This window comes from Bemisia tabaci, chromosome 1, assembly GCF_918797505.1.
Source record: "Bemisia tabaci chromosome 1, PGI_BMITA_v3".
Taxonomy (NCBI): domain Eukaryota; kingdom Metazoa; phylum Arthropoda; class Insecta; order Hemiptera; family Aleyrodidae; genus Bemisia; species Bemisia tabaci.
This window is the reverse complement of record NC_092793.1, coordinates 9,629,637-9,649,565: the sequence shown is the minus strand read 5'-3', so window position 1 is coordinate 9,649,565 and position 19,929 is coordinate 9,629,637. Positions and strand designations below refer to the sequence as shown.

The window sequence follows — 19,929 nt, the reverse complement described above, 5'->3', positions numbered from 1 at the left end:
TGATGGTTCAAGGCGAACTTAAAAGATCAAAAGAAGTGAAAGTGGTGGAAGTTATGAATTAAGATAGCACTTAAAAGTCAAAATCGCAAAATGTTCAGTGCTGACTATTCTATCGCCAACTCTTGCTTTTCTGCAACTTGCCAAATCATTTTGGTTACCTACTTCCCCATTTGCTAAAGTATCCCTATCCCACGTTATTTTATCTTTCACATGATTTCGGATTTAGTTTCTGCCAATTGGCCTATATGCTCATCATATCTTTTCGTCAGATTATTTTACTTCATTTGGTGATTAAAATTAAATGTATTGCTCATGCTTGATGATCATGTGAATATTTTTTTTATTATCATTAATATTTCGTATTGAGATCGTTCCTTTCAAAATCTAGGTGAAGCAGTATAAATTGAATTTGCAACAATGAGGAGGGGTGAACTAATTCTCCAGCTTCAAAAAATCAAAACAGCAAAACTTGTAAAAGTGCAAAATGAGCCTAAATCTGTTTTTTTTTTTTTTTTTTATCATAAAACTTAAAATAAATGGTTGAAAGAATTAAATGTTGAGATGTAATGAAAATCTAACACAATCAAACAGTTCATCATTTCTATTTTTCATTTGCTGTATTGATTTCTTGAACTTTAATACCTGTCATTTCAAAACTTCCACCGACATTTTATTTTCGCATAAAACAATTTCCCACAGGTCCTCTTGCAATATTTCATGGAAATTTTACACGCAGCAAAGAGAAATGCACAAATTATGGCCAAGAAAAGTAGAATAACTCAACAGCAAACTTCAGTCTGCGGAAGTTTTGAAAAATTATAATGAAGTCACATCATTTTTACACCTAACAGTTTGGTCACTGACAAAAAAAAGACTTGATTTTCAAATTTGACCATTGTCTAGGTCTTCATTTATTAAATAAATTAAAATTAACAATAATCAGTCTTTACAAAAATTATCGGCATGGATGGATCCAATGCGGAAAAATGTGCTCGAGTAGCACAAGAATGTTCATTGAAGTTGAGAAATCACTAATATTCAGATTATTTACAATATTTACAAAAATAATGCGTTTCAATTGATTTAGAGCTCAACACTCGTAAAACATGACTAGATTTGATTAAATACTTAACATAAGCAAAATGAATATCACCTCTTTGATGCAATTTACGGATAAACTGCAAACAATTAGATTATGTCTCATGTTGCATGTATTGTTCTGGAATGATGAGTTTAGTCCACTTCTTCAACAGTTGGGCCTTGTCCTCCTTGTCCGGGCATGCCTCCAGGGAATCCTCCAGGCATACCTCCCATTCCTCCGGGCATACCTCCCATTCCTCCAGGCATACCTCCTTGACCTGCACCGTGCATCTTGCTCATGATGGGCGAGCACTTCTTCTGAACCTCCTGGAGCTTGTAGTTGAATTCCTCCACATCCGCGAGGGTGTTGTTGTCCAGCCAGGAGAGCGCGGCTTGGCACTCATCGCGCACCAACTGTTTGTCCGACTCGGGAAGTTTATCTCCTGCCTCATCAACTGCTTGTTTGACGTTGAATACATAGCTTTCCAATTGATTCCTGGCAGCTATCTTGGCGCGTTGTCTCTCATCCTCCTCTTTGTACTTCTCCGCTTCGTTCACCATGCGGTCAATTTCTTCTCGTGACAGTCGTCCTTTGTCATTCTTGATGACGATATTTTTGGATTTACCCGTGCTGTTTTCCTTGGCCGAAACGTTGAGGATACCGTTGGCATCAAGATCGAATGTGACGTCGATCTTTGGCACACCCCGTGGAGCTGGTGGTATGCCTGTCAAATCGAAGGTGCCGAGTAGATTGTTGTCCTTCGTCATTGCTCGCTCACCTTCATAGACCTGGATGGTGACAGCTGGTTGGTTATCAGAATACGTCGTGAAGGTCTGAGATTGCTTGCATGGAATACGTGCATTGCGCTCGACTATTTTGGTCATGACACCACCAGCAGTTTCAATGCCGAGAGATAGAGGCGCCACATCCACCAGGAGAACATCTTGAATTGCTGAGCTGGTGTCGCCGCTAAGAATTGCCGCCTGGACTGCTGCTCCGTAGGCCACCGCTTCGTCCGGGTTGATAGAGAGGTTTAGAGTTTTTCCACAGAAGAAGTTCTGAAGCAAAGATTGGATCTTGGGAATGCGAGTGGAGCCTCCTACAAGGACGACATCATGAATGGAGCCTTTATCCATTTTCGCATCAGCCAGGGCTTTCTCAACTGGGTGGAGGGTTGAGCGGAAGAGGTCAGAGCAAAGTTCTTCGAACCTGGCACGGGACACCTTGGTGTAGTAGTCAATGCCATCCATGAGTGCATCAATCTCAATGCTGGCCTCTGTGCTGGAGGAAAGAGTTCGTTTGGCCCGCTCGGCAGCTGTTCGTAGACGCCGGAGTGCTCTGTTGTTGCCACGAAGATCTTTACGGTACTTGCGTTTGAATTCTTCCGCTAGGTGGTTCACAAGACGATTGTCGAAGTCCTCACCTCCAAGGTGAGTGTCTCCAGCAGTGGCACGAACTTCGAATAATGAGCCTTCATCAATTGTCAAGATGGAGACATCGAATGTGCCACCGCCAAGGTCGAAAATTAAAACGTTACGCTCACCTTTCAGGTTCTTGTCCAGACCATAAGCAAGGGCTGCGGCAGTGGGTTCGTTGATAATCCGCAAAACATTGAGTCCGGCAATGGCACCGGCATCTTTGGTCGCTTGCCTCTGTGAGTCGTTGAAGTAGGCTGGAACAGTGATGACCGCGTCTTTGACTTGGCTGCCAAAAATGCTTCGGCTGTTTCTTTCATCTTGGTGAGGACCATGGAGCTGACTTCTTCGGGGGCGAAGGTTTTCGTTTCGCCTTTGAACTCGACTTGAAGTTTGGGTTTCCCACAGTCGTTGATGACTTTGAACGGCCAGTGCTTCATGTCGTCTTGAATTTTCGGATCATCATAGCGACGGCCGATTAGACGCTTGGCATCGAAAATTGTGTTCTGTGGGTTCATCGCGACTTGGTTCTTGGCCGCATCGCCGATCAGCCGCTCCGTGTCCGAAAATGCGACGTAACTCGGCGTGGTGCGATTTCCTTGGTCGTTGGCGATAATTTCCACTTTTCCCTGCTGCCACACACCCACGCACGAGTAGGTGGTGCCGAGGTCAATTCCGATAGCGGGTGCTTTCACCATTTTTTCACTGATCTGATTTACACTTCACTCAACGAAAGAAGATTGTTCAAAACGGCGCGTGTAAGTTGGAGTTTGAGGCACACACAATTACACGATGGAACACACGCAATAACTTAGCGTACACTTGAGAGGTAAATAGACACTTTTACAACACGAAATATAACGCTTGACGCTCGCTTGAGTCGCTTTCCGCAATTTGAATTTCGTCCGCGATTGCTAGTTCAACACTGACCCGCAGAGCGCAGCGAGCGCTTTTATATACGCTTCGGGTATCATCGGATTCTTCTCGAGCGTTCTAGAGCCGCTTCGGGACTCTTCGGCAGCGTTCGAGGCTCTCGTTGAGCTTCGAGAACGTTCGGCGGCCGTAACCACGACGAAGCGCGCTACGGCGGGAGGATTGAGCGGGGTTTTCGCGATATTTCTGGCGCGTTCCCGGGTCCCGATACTGACCTGGCCCAAGCGGGAGAATGTTCGCGCTCGCTGTTCGTTGCTCGCGTTGTGAGATGGGCTTCGCCGAATTTCACCGCGCGAGCTAAGGATTCTCTACAAAAAAAATTTTAAAAAAAGTACAAAAGTTCTTTAGTATTTTAGAAAAATATTCTTAGTGTCAACGGCTGTTAAAAAAGCCTTTAAAGAACTCTTCAATTTCTGGAGGACAACTCTTAGAAAAAACTGTTTGAATGTTCCTTTTAAGAAGCTCTTTTTGCGTATCTTTTTAGTAAAATTAACGAGAGGTAAAATATTGTTAAAAATTGAGTGAAAAAGTGTTAAAAACTGTCAAAATATCAACTGTTGTTTTTCGACATTAAAAATGTTGCCAAAAAAAACTTTAAAAAATACAGTGATATTTTGTGCAATTTTAGTTTTTCAACATTAAACATGTTAGAAAAAAGCTTAAAAAAATACAGTGATATTTTCAGAGTTTTTTAGGACTTTTTTCCTTAAATTTTAATTAAATTTCTCCTCTCATAAATTTTACTTTAAAAATAGCCGAAGGATGGTTTTACTATAGCTGGAATAGCTTTGTCACCGTAACAGACAACACATTTCTCGGTCATATTTTTAGTAGTAATGATAATCACTCAAATTTTTTCGCATTAATCTTCAAAGGGTTACGTATTATAATGATTTATTGCTCTACTTCTCAATTAATATTATGTAAATTCCGAAAATGTGCTGTCTGTTACGCGGTAAAAAGTCAGCATAACAGACAGCACATTTTCGGCCATTTAAACATTAAAATTGAAAAGTAGAGCGATAAATCGTTGAAGAGCGTTATAACATTTAACCCTGTGTATATTAATGCAAAACTATTCGAGTGATTATCATTACTACTAAAAATGTGACCAAAAAATGTGTTGTCTGTTACGGCGACAAAACTATTCCAGTTATCGTGAAACCACCCCTGAAAAGGTTTCCTGATATGAAACTTTTAATAGTTTTTCAGAGTTTTTTTTAAAACATTTTTTTTTTTTTAATTGCTATTGCCACTGAGTATGAAATGGAAGAGTTTGAGACCTAACTGGCCAATCATTTGTTCCAGTCAAAATTTCAAAATTGAGAAAAAATATATTAAATGTGAAAATGGTTGTTGCGCTGAAGTTCTGGCAAGTGCTGAAAAAAATAAGTGTCAAGTCTTTTTTTTTTTTTTTTGGATCAGTCTTGATGAAATTTAGTTCTTTCCTGTTATGCTACATTTTAATCTATGTACTTAACTTAGTGCCTTATCAATTCCAACTGATGTGTTGCGAGACTTTTTATACATTCTTAGTATATCCCTTTTCCCTTCTCATTCTAAGATAAAAAATACCGCATGTGGCGCAGGAATACGGAGAGGTACTTATTTAACATGACCATAAACATGATTTTAAAACCAAAAATATTCATTTAAGGCTTCCACAATTTTTTTAAGATGATTTCTTCTTTTTCCTGACAAAGAATTTAAAAATCATTACATTGGACTCTCTCCTAAATTGTAATATAAAAAACTGGCTTTAAATCCAGAATTTGGCTATTGACATTGCACTGATCCCTTCACCTGTTGGATGAAAATCCTTCAATGCAATGTGTAGGTTCAATTGCGAGTACTTATTTACTTTCAACATTATTTCTGACAACAGATGAATACCAGATAGTTTTAATAAATATGCAAAATATACAAAATTACGATAATTAAATTAAAATTAAATCGATATTTCCGTTCGTTCTGTTTTCTTTTTATTAAACCAAAATTAATTTTACACAAATCAAGTTTCAGAATCGATGCATCGTTTAAACATCGTCCGAGTTGCTGAATCGTCGCAATTATTGTACTTATTTACCCTTTAATTGCGGCAAAAACCGGGCAGAGACCGTTCATAAGATGCGTGGTCCTAGTTTTGCAGCGATTTTAGCGTCGCAAGCTGACCCGCCACAAGGGGGGGATACTGGGTCCCTAGTACCGAGGCCCAGGCCCCGGAGGGGGCCCGTGTTAACCGTGAAAAACCACAACAAATTCACATGCTACCCTTATTTCATAAGAAAAAGTGAAAAATTTACCCTAAAAATTTCGCAAAAGGTGAATGGATTTTCAGAAACAAGCTGAGGCACTGTAGAATTCTTCTTAAATTTTCAAAAAAGTATACTTCTTGGAAAATTTCTATCTATTTTCGAGATTTTCAGTACAGAGGGATATTTTTATTAACTGCGTTTCATTTTCTTCCGTCGTCAGATGCTAAGAGTCTCCAGTCTGGGCATCCTCGACTTCAATGGCTCATGGCTCAACTCCCTTGCCATAGACAAACGAAGGGGGAGTCCAGGGAGGCCTGGCCCTCATAGAACTGAAAATACTATCATATGCTCTCCCCCCCCCCCCAAAAAAAAAAAAAATTCTCAGATGTTTTGAATGCAACGATTCGCAAGTATTTTGTGCTGAAAGTATAAAAAAAAAATATATATAATTATTCCGCAGAAATTGATAGAAAAAGTCTTTATGGAAGCTTCAAAATGCGTCCGATTAGTCTTATAAATTCTAAAATTACTCGGGCCCGGACCTTAAAAACTGGTACCAGGGCCCGAGATGGGATGTGGCGAGCCTGCAAGAAGGCTATTTCCATTTGAATCTTCCGTCACATTCTTACGGCGCAATGATACAACTATTTGAACTCTCCGGAATGCGCGAGGTATCACGCCGCATTTGAAGGCGTTTTCAAAACAGCTTAGTTCCGATACCCGGATTATCGTTTTGCATAGTTCATATTCTTTTGTTATATTCCGTACCACTCGTTTATCCTCGTTTAATCCTCTTAGAAAAACCACCCATTTGTAAATACAATTCTAGCTAAAGCGCAATTCAGCTATGCATTCACCACTGCAAAAATGTCAAAGGAAATCGACACGCCCAGCGTGCATGGAGGCTATTTCCATTTAAATCTTCCGTCACTTTCTTACGGCGCATTGATACAACTATTTGAACTCTCCGGAATGCGTGAGGTATCACGCTGCATTTGAAGGCGTTTTCAAAACAGCCAAGTTCCGTTATCGGAATAATCGTTTTGCATAGTTCATAGTATTTTGTTTTCATTTCCAACCACTTGTTTAATTATAATCCTCCTATAAAAAACCACCCATTTGCTAAATACAATTCAAGCTGAAGCGCACTTAAGCGCATTCATGACTGCAAAAATGTTAACGGCAATCGAAAAGGCCAGCGTGCATGAAGGCTATTTCAATTGCAATCTTCCGTCGCATTTCTAAGGCGCAATGATACAACTATTTGAACTCTCCGGAATGCGTGAGGTATCACGGCGCATTTGAAGGCGTTTTCAAAACAGCCAAGTTCCGTTATCGGAATAATCGTTTTGCATAGTTCATAGTATTTTGTTTTCATTTCCAACCACTTGTTTAATTATAATCCTCCTATAAAAACCACCCATTTGCTAAATACAATTCAAGCTGAAGCGCACTTAAGCGCATTCATGACTGCAAAAATGTTAACGGCAATCGAAAAGGCCAGCGTGCATGAAGGCTATTTCAATTGCAATCTTCCGTCGCATTTCTAAGGCGCAATGATACAACTATTTGAACTCTCCGGAATGCGTGAGGTATCACGGCGCATTTGAAGGCGTTTTCAAAACAGCCAAGTTCCGATATCCGGATTATCGTTTTGCATAGTTCATATTCTTTTGTTTTCATTTCAAACCACTTCTTTATTTATAATCCTCCTATAAAAATTACCCATTTGCTATTTACAATTCTAGCTGTAGCGCACTTCAGCTATGCATTCAACACTGCAAAAATGTTAAAGGAAATCGACAAGCCCAGCGTGCATGAAGGCAGGCCCACCACAAGGGGGGGATACTGGGTTCCTGCTACCGGGGCCCTGTTACCCGTGAAAAACCACTACGAATTCACATGCAACCCTTGTTTCGTAAGAAAAAGTGAAGTCCAGGGGGGCCTGGCCCTCATAGAACTGAAAATAGTATCATATGCCCCCCCCCCCAAAAAATAAAACTTTTCCAGATGTTTTGAATGCAACAATTCGCAAGTATTTTGTGCTGAAAGTATAAAAAAAAAAAAAAAAAAAAAAAAAAAAAAAAAAAAAAACATAATTATTCCGCAGAAATTGATGGAAAAATTCTTTATTGAAGCTTCAAAATGAATTTCAAAAGGATTAGTCGTATAAAGTCTAATGTTTCTCGGGGGATGCCCCTCGGACCCCCCCCCCTCCGTACTTGGGGCCCGTACCTTAAAACAGGTACCAGGGCCCGAGATGGGATGTGGCGGGCCTCCGCACAAGCCAGGGAAGGGAACTCACAATCAGTCGATTGTCAAGTCATCTTCACAATGTGATGCGTCTTCAATCCAGTTAGTGGCAATATGCCTCTTACACCCGTGATCGAGTGGTTATCGCAAATAACTCTCGCAGTGCGTTTGGTGCAATGCGAGAAGTATTCCTACAGTCTTGTAGACGCTAATATGCGTTTAACGCCGACCGCACTGTTTGGCGCAATGCGTAAAGTATTCCTACAGTCTTGCAGGCACTGAAATGAGTTTGACACCGACCGCACCGTGTTCGGCGCGATTATTCGAACTCGCGTTAGGATAATCGCGGCATCAAAAAATGGGATTTAAAAGGCCCATGTTGTGTTTTAACGCCGTATGAGCAACGTTGCCTCGTTTCTCCCGATGAAACATTTTTTCTGAGAAAAGTTAGAAAAGTTTTCTATGTTCGCTTTTTCAGATTGAATGGTCCATTAAGCAAGTTAAGAATTTAAGCACTCTGATACATGATTCTTCAACAGAATTTCATTCAGAACACGATTCGCGCGACGAAAACCACTGAAATCAACTTTTAGCTAAGCTTTTAACGTGTTTATTGTCCATTGGTTATGGGAACTGAATTCAAAGTGTGTACAGCTTGAGCTTAGCGTCAAGATTGATGTTACTATATTTTCATACTACTGAGACTGTCATAGTGGCTTTTGGTGTGCAATTCAACCCTAGTAACTTATTCTTTCTTCTATGAGCAGAAAGGTTGAATTTATTAATAAAATACGTTATTACCACGGTTAAGAGTTAATGTAGGGTTCCCCGTTGCCTATTGGTGTTTACACCGCGGACCTGCAATCATGGGATCGAAGGATTGCGGAAATTTTTCGGCTTGTTGTTCACTCATTTTTTTAATTTTTTCTAATGAGAGAGAAGATAACTTTATTGCTTGAAATATATACAGAATAGTCTGCCGAAGGAGCAGAGCAATTTTTAAATCAATTGCGTTGTGTGTGCCAGGGAGTCTGCTATATATTTTCTTGTAAAAATTACGTCAAACTATACTTGAAAATATAATTTAAGGCACTACTATTTTAAGTTTTAGTCTTAGAAATTTCCCGTGGACAAAAAAACCACAAAAATAACATTAAATCAATAAAACTTATATTATTGTATGTTTTTTTTCTTCTTTTTTTTACAAATGAAGTGAAACTCGCTAAAAATAAAAGTAAACCCAAAATGAAAAATAAACGGCGACAACCAAGCGCCTCCTGTATGCGGTACTTATGAGCCTTGGCCATATGACAAGAGCGTAGTGAACAGGGCACATGAGTTAATACGGCATTTTTGAGCACGTCGAGCACGGTCGTCGCCGCTGACGTCACTGGCGCTTTATTATTCCCATCCATTCTTACGGCCCTCAACTAACGACCACAATCCCTCTTTCCCACCTGTCTCTGGCTTCAATACGATCTCGATCGATGTCTCTGGTTCTCGGCAGAAATAGTCCACTTGAGGACCATTTTGACTGTAAGGTGACACTTTAAAAACGATTCGACCTCAAATCTTAGCAGTACCCTTTACAGTCCTCTTTGATCATATCTGCCCCCTTCTCTGCGATCATTATCGTCGGCGCGTTGGTGTTCCCGCTGACGACGGTCGGCATGACGCTAGCATCGACGACCCTCAACCCCTCGACCCCGATGACCTTAAGCCGATGATCGACCACTTTCCCCATCGAGCACGTCGACGTCGGGTGGTAGAACGTCACTGTGAAATGCCGGATGCAACACTCGAGATATTCGCTCGAGAAAAGCTCGTGGTCCTCGCAGCCCGGGAACGGAATCGCCAAAGGCCGCGCGTTCAACTTCCTGAAAGGCGGCGTCTCCATCAACCGCAGCGCTATCTTCATCCCATCGACGAGAACGTCAGCGTCCACCCGCTCGACGAGGTAGTTGGGCTCGATGATCGGGTGCGCGAACGGGTCACTGCTCCGAAGTCGGATTTGCCCTCTACTCTTCGGGCGTAACAGAAGCGGGTAGATCGTAAACAGATAGCCACTCAGTTTCTCGAATTCCGTGCCGTTGTAAAGCTCGGTGCGTAAATTATACATCCTGTTTCCGATCGGCTTGGTGTCTGTAACGTACATACTCGACGGGACGAGGTGGAGCTCGATGTCCGGCCATTTGCCGGCGTATTTCGTGGAGACGAAGGCGAGCCCCTCGCAGGCGCCTAACGAGGTTAGGGGCCCAGATCCCGCTGCCAGGTATTCCATCAGCGCTTCGGGGGTGAAAGCCACCGAGGGGGTTATGGTCACGTTTTCGTCCGCGCGGAAGGTCAACGTGCCGACGCTCAGATGGTCCTGTAGGTTCAGACCCACCGGGAGGTCTTTGACGACCTCGATCCCGAGGGACTCCAGATGATCCTTCGGTCCGATGCCGGACAGCATGAGGATCTGGGGCGAGCTGACCGAGCCCGCGGATAGGATCACTTCCCTTTTGGCTCGCACCGTGTACTCTCGACCATTCTTCGTGAAAGACACGGAGCTTGCTTTGGAACTTTCGCCTCCCTCAAAACCTGGACAGATAAATGCAGGCAAATGTAAAAAGATTAAGGCGATTCAATGGACGCCATATTTTGGGTGGACGCCATATTTTGTGTTAAAACGACGTGCTATATATTGCGATTGGTCCCATCTTTTCAGCTATACTCATAATTTTCCTCGAATTTTGAGATCGCAATTCTGTCGTCAGGAGACTAAAGAATTCACTCACCAATTTTGACAAACAAATGGAGAATTTGCAGGTGTCTGAAATTTGATGAATTTCGTGTTTAAGTGAAAACTGCTGAGTGGAATGAAGATGAGAATGCTCTTGGTTTATGAATTGAACAATTATTGGAGAAGATACGACAAAATGATCTAATCTGCTAAAATACGTGTGTTTAAATGGGAAATGCCGCCAGATGACGTCACTAGGCGGTGCGTTTTCTCTCTTTTAAAGCTATTTTTACAGTCTTTCCGATATCAGAAAAGAATTATAAAAAATACTGTGCGAAATTAGCTCTTTAAGCACTTTCAGATGAAGCAATACAAAATTTGCATGCAAATTCTCCATTCAACGTAATATAGGCGTGGTTTTTTTAGAGAGAAAATATCGCATTCGAGTGCAGTTTCGATATCAGTATCGAATGCTATTTTTTTTTCTTTTAAGAAAGCGACACCTTAATTACGTTGAATTTGTTCGTCAAAATTGGTAAGTGAATTCTTTAGTCTCCTGACGACAGAATTGCGATCTTAAAATTCGAGAAAAATGACAAGTAGCTGACAAAATGAAAAAAATTGATGCAATATAGGTACTGCATGTCGTTTTGACACAAAATATAGCGTCCATCAAATCATCTTAAACAGCGTAATTATCATTTTAAAGCAAAACATGATGTATTATTTACTTTGAATGATTTCATCTATTTATCAGGTTCGTTCAAGTACCCAGATTTAGACTCACTTTTACAATTTTTTGGTTCTGATTTGTTGATTTGTTGGATTTAGACTATGATAATTTCAGACTTATTTGTAGTCCATCATCTGGTCGATAATAGCGGTCGCAAAATGTGGAATGGTCGAAAGTTAAAAGATAAATGCATATATTTAAAAATAAATGTATAATTTTAAACTTTTCGGAATGAAATAAGAATGCATTTAACCCCAGGGTCTAGTTCACCCCTCTCCCCCTTCAAAAAACAACATAAACCCCCGAGTGACACGAGTGCAGAGCGGAACTTACTATTTTCGTGGAGCTCCTTAAGTATTCTATTCATAGCACTCGGGCTCTCTGGAGGCAAGAACGGCTCCGAAGTAAAATGCATCACCGATAAAAAAGATTGGTAGAATTGACCATTCCTTCACGCTGTATAGCCGCTATTAGTGGTGCCACTAATAGCGACTATTTCACACAGCGCCAATTGGACCTCGTTTAACAGAAAGGATCCAAGCCACATCAGCTATTGCCAATTTTAACTGGGCAATTTAATTTTTTTCGAGAAAACGTTTGTGCGGATCCTTTTAAAAATGTTAAGGAATTTGTTTTGTACTATGGAGGAAATTCACTGAAATCTGCACAACTGTTTTCATGTAAAATATTTAACTAGCCGATTAAATTTGGCAAGAGCTGATGTGGCTTGGTTCCTTTCTGTTTAACGCGGTCCAATTCAGAGTCAATTCTGCCAGAAGAAAGGTAAACGCTACTATATTCTGATGCAGGTAACCATTCCTCTGGCAGAATCGACTTTGAATTCATGCAGTGTAAAATACAGCGTGAAGGAATGGTAAAACTAATCTTTTTTCTCGGGGCATTCCCAATTTCATTCCAACATTTCTAGCAGTGTGGGGCAACATTGTATAGAGGATTCGAGGGGAAATTTATATCGTTACCTATCTTGGTGACGTGGCTGCGCATTGAGATGTCCAGATTGGGGCGTATTCGCGCGGGAACGACGAAAGCCCTGGCCGTGCTGAATCTAGATCCGTCGCGGATGGTGCCCTGGGGGATGACGAAGCCCTCTTGGGTCTCCCCGTTGATGTCACCGGTGCGATAGCCGAGGTGCTCGCCAGCCTCTAGGAAGGTTTCCACCAAGGGCGATGTCCAAGGGATGTCCTGGACGCTGAGCAAGCCCCCGGAGGCGTGGTAGGGCGTCCGGGTGAGTTCAGCGTTGGAGTTGTTCTCGGATTTGAGGAAGTACTTGAGGACCTCCTCGTAGCCCCACCCAGGGTTACCCATCTGCTCCCAGAGGTCGTAGTCGTTCTTGTTCCCGCGCACATATAGCATGAAGTTCAGCACACTCGAACCGCCCAGAACCTGCAGACAATTATGCGCGTGCTTATAAAGAAGACACTCAATGGATCCAGCGCACGAATACGTTCTATGACACTTATCTGCCGTGCTGAGGAAGAACGCCGTATGAACCTTCAGGCGTTGCGAAATTTCTTTTGATAAAACACGACTTTCCCGGGAAAATTATGAGTATTTTTCCTCCAATTTTTCGGGTAATTTTGTTCTCGATTTCAATCATAGTCTCTGGAAAGAGCCTCGCCAAAAAGTGGTGTTTTTTAGCCCCTTTTTGTATACCCGAGTTGATCAACCGGACAGTGCTCAAATGAAAGCCTATGGTAAGGCAAACTTCCATGCAAAGTTTCAACTTGAAGTGACCCCTCGTTTAGGCTGTACAGCGTTGCCAATTTTCCATTTTCAAGTGCTAAAATCAAGGAATTCTGAACTATTAGTCCGGTGCATAAGTAGACTAGGGCATCCGTGTTGGTCAACGGGACACGGCTAAAATGAAAGCTTATGGTAAGGCAAACTTCCATGCAAAGTTTCAACTTGAAGTGAAACCTCTTTTAGGCTGTACAGCGTTGCCAATTTTCCATTTTAAATAAAAAAAAATACTTTTGAAAAAAAAAACAAAAATACACAGCGGGCTGATTGTTGAAATTGATAGATAAAGCGATAGACAAAGAAGACATAGGGAGTATGGAGCAATACCATTGGTTGAAACTGGTGATTCTTACAGACGAAGGGGGAAAATGATGGACTGACTAAAAGGTCTCTTGTCGCACGCCGTTAGTTTCTCTATTATCTGCGTCCTTTTTCCATTGCAACCACCCGACCCTCTACCATTAGGATCCCTTTTTGTCTTCTTTGTCTATAGCTTTTCCCATCAATTTCAACAATCAGCCCGCTGGTCAGAGTGCAATCGCATGTGAAGGGGTCACTGTGCGAACCTTTCCGCGAGGCCATTTGCAGCTATTGTTGGTCATGGCTAAGCAGTAACGGTGATGCTCGTCAGACGGCTCTGTTCGGTACTGCCAATCGAGGTCCGTGTTCTGCAATGAGGGAGCCAGGAGTGGAATCCGGGACAGATCTGATTCTTGGCCGCCCGCTTCCAGCACCAGTACCGTCGCCTCACGTGTCTCGGACAGCCTATTCGCCAACACAGCCCCTGCTGAGCCGCCTCCAATGATGACGAAATCATACTCACTTCCGACCTGTATCATCGATCATCAATTCATCAAAATTAATAAAGTTTGATTCGAACAACACCATTTTAATTTTAGTTTTGAAGTATAACCAAGGTGATGTAATGATCGTTTCACCGAAAAAAATAATATGCTGTTTTAGCATCTAGGATGTCAAAAATGTGTCTGGTGATCCCAAGATGCTGCCTTTACTGCCCCCGCAGTTAATTTTACAACCTGTGAATGCAAAATCAACCGCGGGAGCAGTAAAGGCAGCATCTTGGGATCACCAGACACATTTTTGACATTCTAGATGCTAAAACAGCATATTATTTTTTTTTCAGTGTTTTATTAATTTACTTAGGACGCTAAATGCTGAAAGGTCCTAAGTAAATTAATAAAAAAACGATCATTACATCACCTTGGTTATACTTCAAAACTAAAATTCATCAAAAGTATAGATAACAAAAACATAGGAGGAAAAACGGGAGATGAGGCTAAAAATTACACATACAAATCCGAGACTTTTCGGCCAAAACTGAGCCATTTTCAGTCGGAAGAATAAAAATAGAATATAAAAATTCCAAATGGCCGTTGTTTTGATTTTCTCGGCCATCATTCAGTCTGCAGGTTTCTATTTGGAGTTTTTATATTTTATTTTTATTCTTCCGACTGAAAATGGCTAAGTTTTGGACCGAAACGTCTCGGATTTTTATACAATTTTTAGCCTTGTTTCCCATTTTTTCTCCTATATTTTCGTTATCAAAAGTATAGACAGACGGTGCGCAAAGCAACCACACAGAGACAAAACGAAACCCCTCACAAACCGATCTGAGACAAGTGGGAACTTTTTCTTTCAGAAATTAGAAATTTCCTCGTGTGCAGTCGTAGGTATTGCAGCAACAGATAACCGGTGTGTCGGCTGTGGGTCCGCCCACTGGATGGCGAACGAGCTTCGGTTGACGTAATGTACAATACCAGCTTACAAAACTTTAGCTTGCCTGTTGAAAAAAATTCTCAACACGTTGATAAACATACACCTAGCTGGTGAGGTCAACAATTGAATGTTGAAATATCGAAAGTAAAAGCTTCCACCATTCCAACATCCGTACAAAATAAACCTGCGCAAAAGACCTCAAAATCGCAAGTTGAAAAGACGCTGCGCAAGTTCGAATGATCAGCGCTGAACACTACTGTCAGCCCGAAACGCATGTAAACGCCTGCAAGACTGCGCGAATACTTCACGCATTGCGCATACTACACCATGCGCGCTGTTAGTGCCTGTGGAACACTCAAAGTCAAAAGAAGGGACAACGACTACATTCCACATTCAACTATGAGTTTGTTTTTTTTTTTTTTTTTTTTTTTTTTTTTTTTTTTCAGTAAGTGTGGTGACGAGCGTCTACTGCACACAATGCTGAACTATGACTGTACGGTGACGAGCGTCTACTTCGTACTTTCGTATTTATTTTTTTTTCAGGATAGGGTGGCGAGCGCCTACTTCATATCTTTATCAGTGCACAACGAACTTTTGTTTAGGTATCACGTCGATGGGTCACCATTATGTGGAACACTCAGTCAAAAGAAGGGACAACGACTACATTCCACATTCAACTATGAGTTTATTTAATAATACTAGGTTAGGAACATATCAGCTGATGAGTTAACAGTGCCTACAAAACGGCATGGATCCTTCATGCATTGCGTGTACGCCTCGATGCGCACTTCAATCGTCGCGTTTGCCCGTTTCCCGTCTTCAAAGTGTACACAACGTGCAACAGCAAAACAGCGCAGCGTAACGTTCGGTGTGCGTTTGACTTATGTTGCCGTGCTAAGGAAAAACGCCATATGGACATTCGAGAGTTGCCATATTGCCTCCGATAGAATGTTCATTTTGGAGAAAAGTTATCAATATTTTTCCTTGAAATTTTTAGACTATTTAGATCAAAAGAAGGAAATTCCCTGAATAATTGGACGAAAAATGTTTATAAATGTTCCCGAAAATTCGAGGTTTATGAAAGGAAAATTGGCAACACCTGAAGGCTCACACGGCGTTTTCCCTTAGCACGGCAGTATAGCTACGTAATCCTTATAATAAATGTATGATCAAGGCTAGTAGGTACCAACCTCTGAGGTGTCTTCTATCATTGGTACGCGACTGTTTGGGGCAAGTTTGCTGTAGAGGGTGAGACCAAAGGCGACAAGTGACAAGAAGCAGGAAGGCTGCCAACCTGGTAGAGTGAGAGCGGGCATTTTCTCCGTTTTCTCCCAAATAAGGGCTGAAAGATGCTTAAAAAATTGACGGATTGATTAATTTAATTCACCAAAAAATTAAGAAAAATGACATGCTCTCATTGAAAATCCAGATATAATTACACACCGCTGAATTAGAAAATTATTTCAGCCCTTTTCCTGTACCCACCTGTTTCCCTTCAAAAAAATGGCTTTACCGAGGAAATTTGATTACTCGTGATGCATGCCAAAAATATTTTCCTCCCCACATTTGATAACGGAGTCTTTCTGATCAAATCAAATAGAAATTGGTGGGTAAAGAGAAAAAAGTGAAGTGAAACGCAAATTTAGCGCCAAAAATTAAATACGTAAACAACCATCATATCCCTGCTAGCGTCTTTCTAATCGGAAACATATGTCACTCCAGTTATCGCAAAAAATTAGACAAACGATTTTTATAGCAGATTTTCTTTTTTCGAATTTACTTACAAAGTCTGGCATGTTTCTTGCACAAAGGAGAAAATCGTCGAAATGTCTCAAAATATCGCTGAGGAGGATTCACTTTTGTACGGACGGACTAAGTAACTCGAAGATTTTCTCGGAAATTTCACTAAATTTGGTTAGTCTTTTTTTTTTTTTTTTTTTTTTTTTTTTTTTTTTGTTTAAACGGAAGTGAAAATCTGCTTTCTCCCGCACTGGATTGAGGGGGAACCGAAGTGCCCCCAGATCCGGCGAGCCCCGGGGGGGTTTTCCAGGCCCACTCCCAGGTACCAGATACCAATCGCGGCCCGGTCCGAGTGGAACGTCCCCGGGCATCGCTGTCCGGGGACCTCGGTCCGGGAGTGTGAATGGTTATGTGGGTTTGGCCTATGACAGTAGGCCCGCCAAACACTAACGACACTCCCCTTGAGATGCATCCGCACTACGCATCCCCTTTTGTCCGAGTTTAATTCCCACCCAACGGTCAGCCTACGGCCATTACCTCGTCAGGCGAGAGGGCCCCCCGCAGCAGTGTCCAGCCGGACCCCACCCTCATAGGAGCACCCCGTTGCCTCCGGAGTACCTAACCCCCGCCAGGAGGGATTTAAACCTCCCAGCAGCTCTGAGGATGGGAATCCGTACCCCGAGGGGTCCGTCAGCACTGGAGCCTCTGAAGCGGAAAGGTTACCTCCCGTGGATGTGTGGGGGATTCCAGGTGGCACCCGGCCAGGACTCCAAGGAGTCCTGTGTTACGCCGGCGCTCCGAGTCCTACCCACTGCACCCATGGGACTCAGACTTCGCAGCGCCCCTCCCTACGAGTAGCGAGCGACGCGGCCGGCCAACCCCATCCGAAGCACTAGTCAACTTTGACTTGCTCCTCCGGTCCGGCCCGCTTTCAGCCCCCGCCAACCACCAGGGCCGGATGCGCGGACTCAAGGTCCGCATTCCGGGATCCTGGGGGGCGCGGGAATCACGAAACCAGACACGTCAACGATCCCGCTTGATCTGCCGCCGCGTTGCCGCCGCGACAGGATGTGGGCTAACGACCGAGGACGCAGGCACAGTGGAGCGGCAACATCAGGGGATGCCTATCCCGCCAAAAGGCGGGAGGAGGAAACCCGAGAAAGTCACCGAGGTGGCAGTCTACGGGTCGAAGGGTAGCCGACTATCTCTAGCAATTTGCCGGCTAACTCGGGTACGGGGGAGCGTCAAACCCCAGATCCACAGACAGATCCCCTGCGTTATTGGTTAGTCTAAACTCTCGGTTTTTGCAGAGAAAATTCATCCAGATTAGCGCATTAAAAAATCTGAGTTGCTCCTTGTATTTAATTGAACTGTATTCAAAAAATTTTGAAACATTCCAATGAACTGAAAGAGTGGCGAGGCGTGAAAAGATCGATAATCGACATTTCCCCTTTGTATAGCTATGGTAAACAATCGATTAAGGCATTCGTTGCGAGCACCCAATTCATCGATGCTTTTCCTTAGGTTTATATGGAAGATCAATCGAAATATCGCAGAGCACGCCACGCCACTGAAACATGCATAAAAATCTATTCAATTAGGTGGATGAAATATTTTATAATTTTGTAACAAGCCGATCTGGACTTACGTAAAATAGAACGTTAGGAGATCAAAATAAAATGAAAGACCGCGATTGCTTCCTTTCCTAAAATATTTTTTAAAAAAAAAAAACAACAACAACAACGATAAAAAAAAGAAAAAAAGGAGAGACGACGAAAAAGAATGATTGACACTTGTGAGATTCGAGATTTCACTTGGCACACACGTCTAAATCAACAAATATGGTTTACAATGAAAGATTTTTACAAGCACAGAACATAGAGGAGAAAGCCGATCGTCTTGAAACATTCGCAAAGCAGCATGGTGACAACTAAACAAAGACTAACAAAGCGAAATTTGGGTCAAATCTCCATTGAATTTTTTGCTTCATTAACTTACCTGAAGCAGGAAAAAGTTACAATATGATTAGATTAGATTTCATAAGCTCCATGATCGGTGCGAAAATACATTTATGTGCATGACATATAGGACTTGAAAATAATGCTCCGTTGCTCTGTTTAAAGAGTGTAAATTAATTTATGGCTGTTATAAACCCTTCGATTGCGCGTGTTAGGCATGCAATGAATGGAAAATGTAAACGCATATATTGCCTGTATGAGGAGTTTGGATGCCTTTTAAAGACAACTCAGGTGTCTCTGAGTCTTTGATGAATATATTTTTTTGCCCATTCAATGACGAGGCGTGAATGATCGATTATCGATATTTCCCCATTTGAAGGTACAGTAAAGAGTCGATTATTTAGGTGTTCGTTGCGAACATCCTGTTTATTGATTCTATTCCATAAGTTTAAATGGATTGCCTGACCTGTGTGGATCAGTTTTGCTAATTATTGAGGCAGATAATTTGAAGAATAGTGTGCAGAACGCCAACTGTTTACCGAGGGAGGTCACAGGATCACATTTTCAGAGTTTGACGTATTAGAGTTTCGAAAGCTCCTCTTTGATTGGCGATGTCTCGTAAAAATACGTAGCTCCGATTGTGAGGTCGCGAGACTCCAAACTTGTTTCATTTTTTTAAAAGGAAATCAGTCGATCAGTTTTTCTATTTTTCTATGAATTGTCCTCACTCGTCTAACGATATTCACAGGCAATTTTATGTATATATTCCTGTTATTTTTGGAGGGGAAAAAACCGGACTGTTCTGCCCTCAAAGACCTCTATCCACAGATTTTAACTCCAACCGACGACAAGGATACAAACCCCTTCCTAGTGGACGACCCTGTATTTGCCACCAACATCCTGGACTTTCTCCGAAAATTTAAAAAAAAATAAATAAATAAAAAAAAAAATAAATAAATCTAAAACGTAAGTCTATAATGTAATAAATTCACGTCCTCCTCACCAATGTTTTTGTCGGTGCCCAGCCTTATTATTGGGAAAAATTAAATTGTAATTAATAATAATGAATCATTTTCGCCTCAATAATAAAAGTTTCAACAGAGATTTTATTTGTAACCACCCAGAATGGATTTAAAAATATGATAATAACTATACTTATTTTATTAATTATTATTGTTGGTCTTAATAGCTGAATTTCGTTAACGCATATTAGTGAAGTTCTTAAGAACTAAGAAGTCATTCGATTCAAAGTTATATTATGAGGGATAGTGGGAATATTTATGGGAATATTTATTTCAATTTCTCAACCAAAACTTTGTGTAAATTTTACAGTTATTT

At 41.7% G+C, this 19,929-nt stretch overlaps 1 protein-coding gene and 1 pseudogene across 5 annotated transcripts; both read right to left on the bottom strand.

Moving 5' to 3' along the window:
• Positions 1-879: 879 nt before the first annotated feature.
• On the bottom strand, positions 880-3,441 carry LOC109040256 (heat shock protein 68-like; annotated as a pseudogene). Its single transcript, XR_011899117.1, has one exon. The product of XR_011899117.1 is annotated as a heat shock protein 68-like (transcript).
• Positions 3,442-9,089: 5,648 nt separating this feature from the next.
• LOC109038054 (glucose dehydrogenase [FAD, quinone]) lies at positions 9,090-19,467 on the bottom strand. 4 transcript variants are annotated; one of them, XM_072295916.1, is made up of 5 exons: positions 18,632-19,467; positions 16,084-16,245; positions 13,723-13,986; positions 12,376-12,799; positions 9,090-10,520 (listed from the first exon to the last, which is right to left on the bottom strand). In XM_072295916.1, exons 2-5 carry the CDS (start codon positions 16,207-16,209, stop codon positions 9,511-9,513), a joined length of 1,824 nt encoding a protein of 607 aa, XP_072152017.1. In that variant the 5' UTR covers positions 16,210-16,245; positions 18,632-19,467; the 3' UTR covers positions 9,090-9,510. The 4 variants fall into 4 exon arrangements, with proteins under 4 accessions (XP_072152017.1, XP_072152021.1, XP_018908531.2 ...); XM_072295920.1 differs by lacking the exon at positions 18,632-19,467 and adding an exon at positions 18,282-18,622 and having other exon boundaries at positions 16,084-16,235; XM_019052986.2 differs by lacking the exon at positions 18,632-19,467 and adding an exon at positions 18,282-18,621.
• Between the last annotated feature and the right edge of the window lie 462 nt (positions 19,468-19,929).

Bases quoted from the DNA above. Each gene is read 5' to 3' on its own strand.
- LOC109038054 (XM_072295910.1), bottom strand. The intron at 12,800-13,722 runs GTTCGCACAGTG...AATTGTCTGCAG, and splicing joins GCAAATGGCCTCGCGGAAAG to GTTCTGGGCGGTTCGAGTGT. The intron at 10,521-12,375 runs GTAACGATATAA...TTATCTGTCCAG, and splicing joins CAGCCACGTCACCAAGATAG to GTTTTGAGGGAGGCGAAAGT.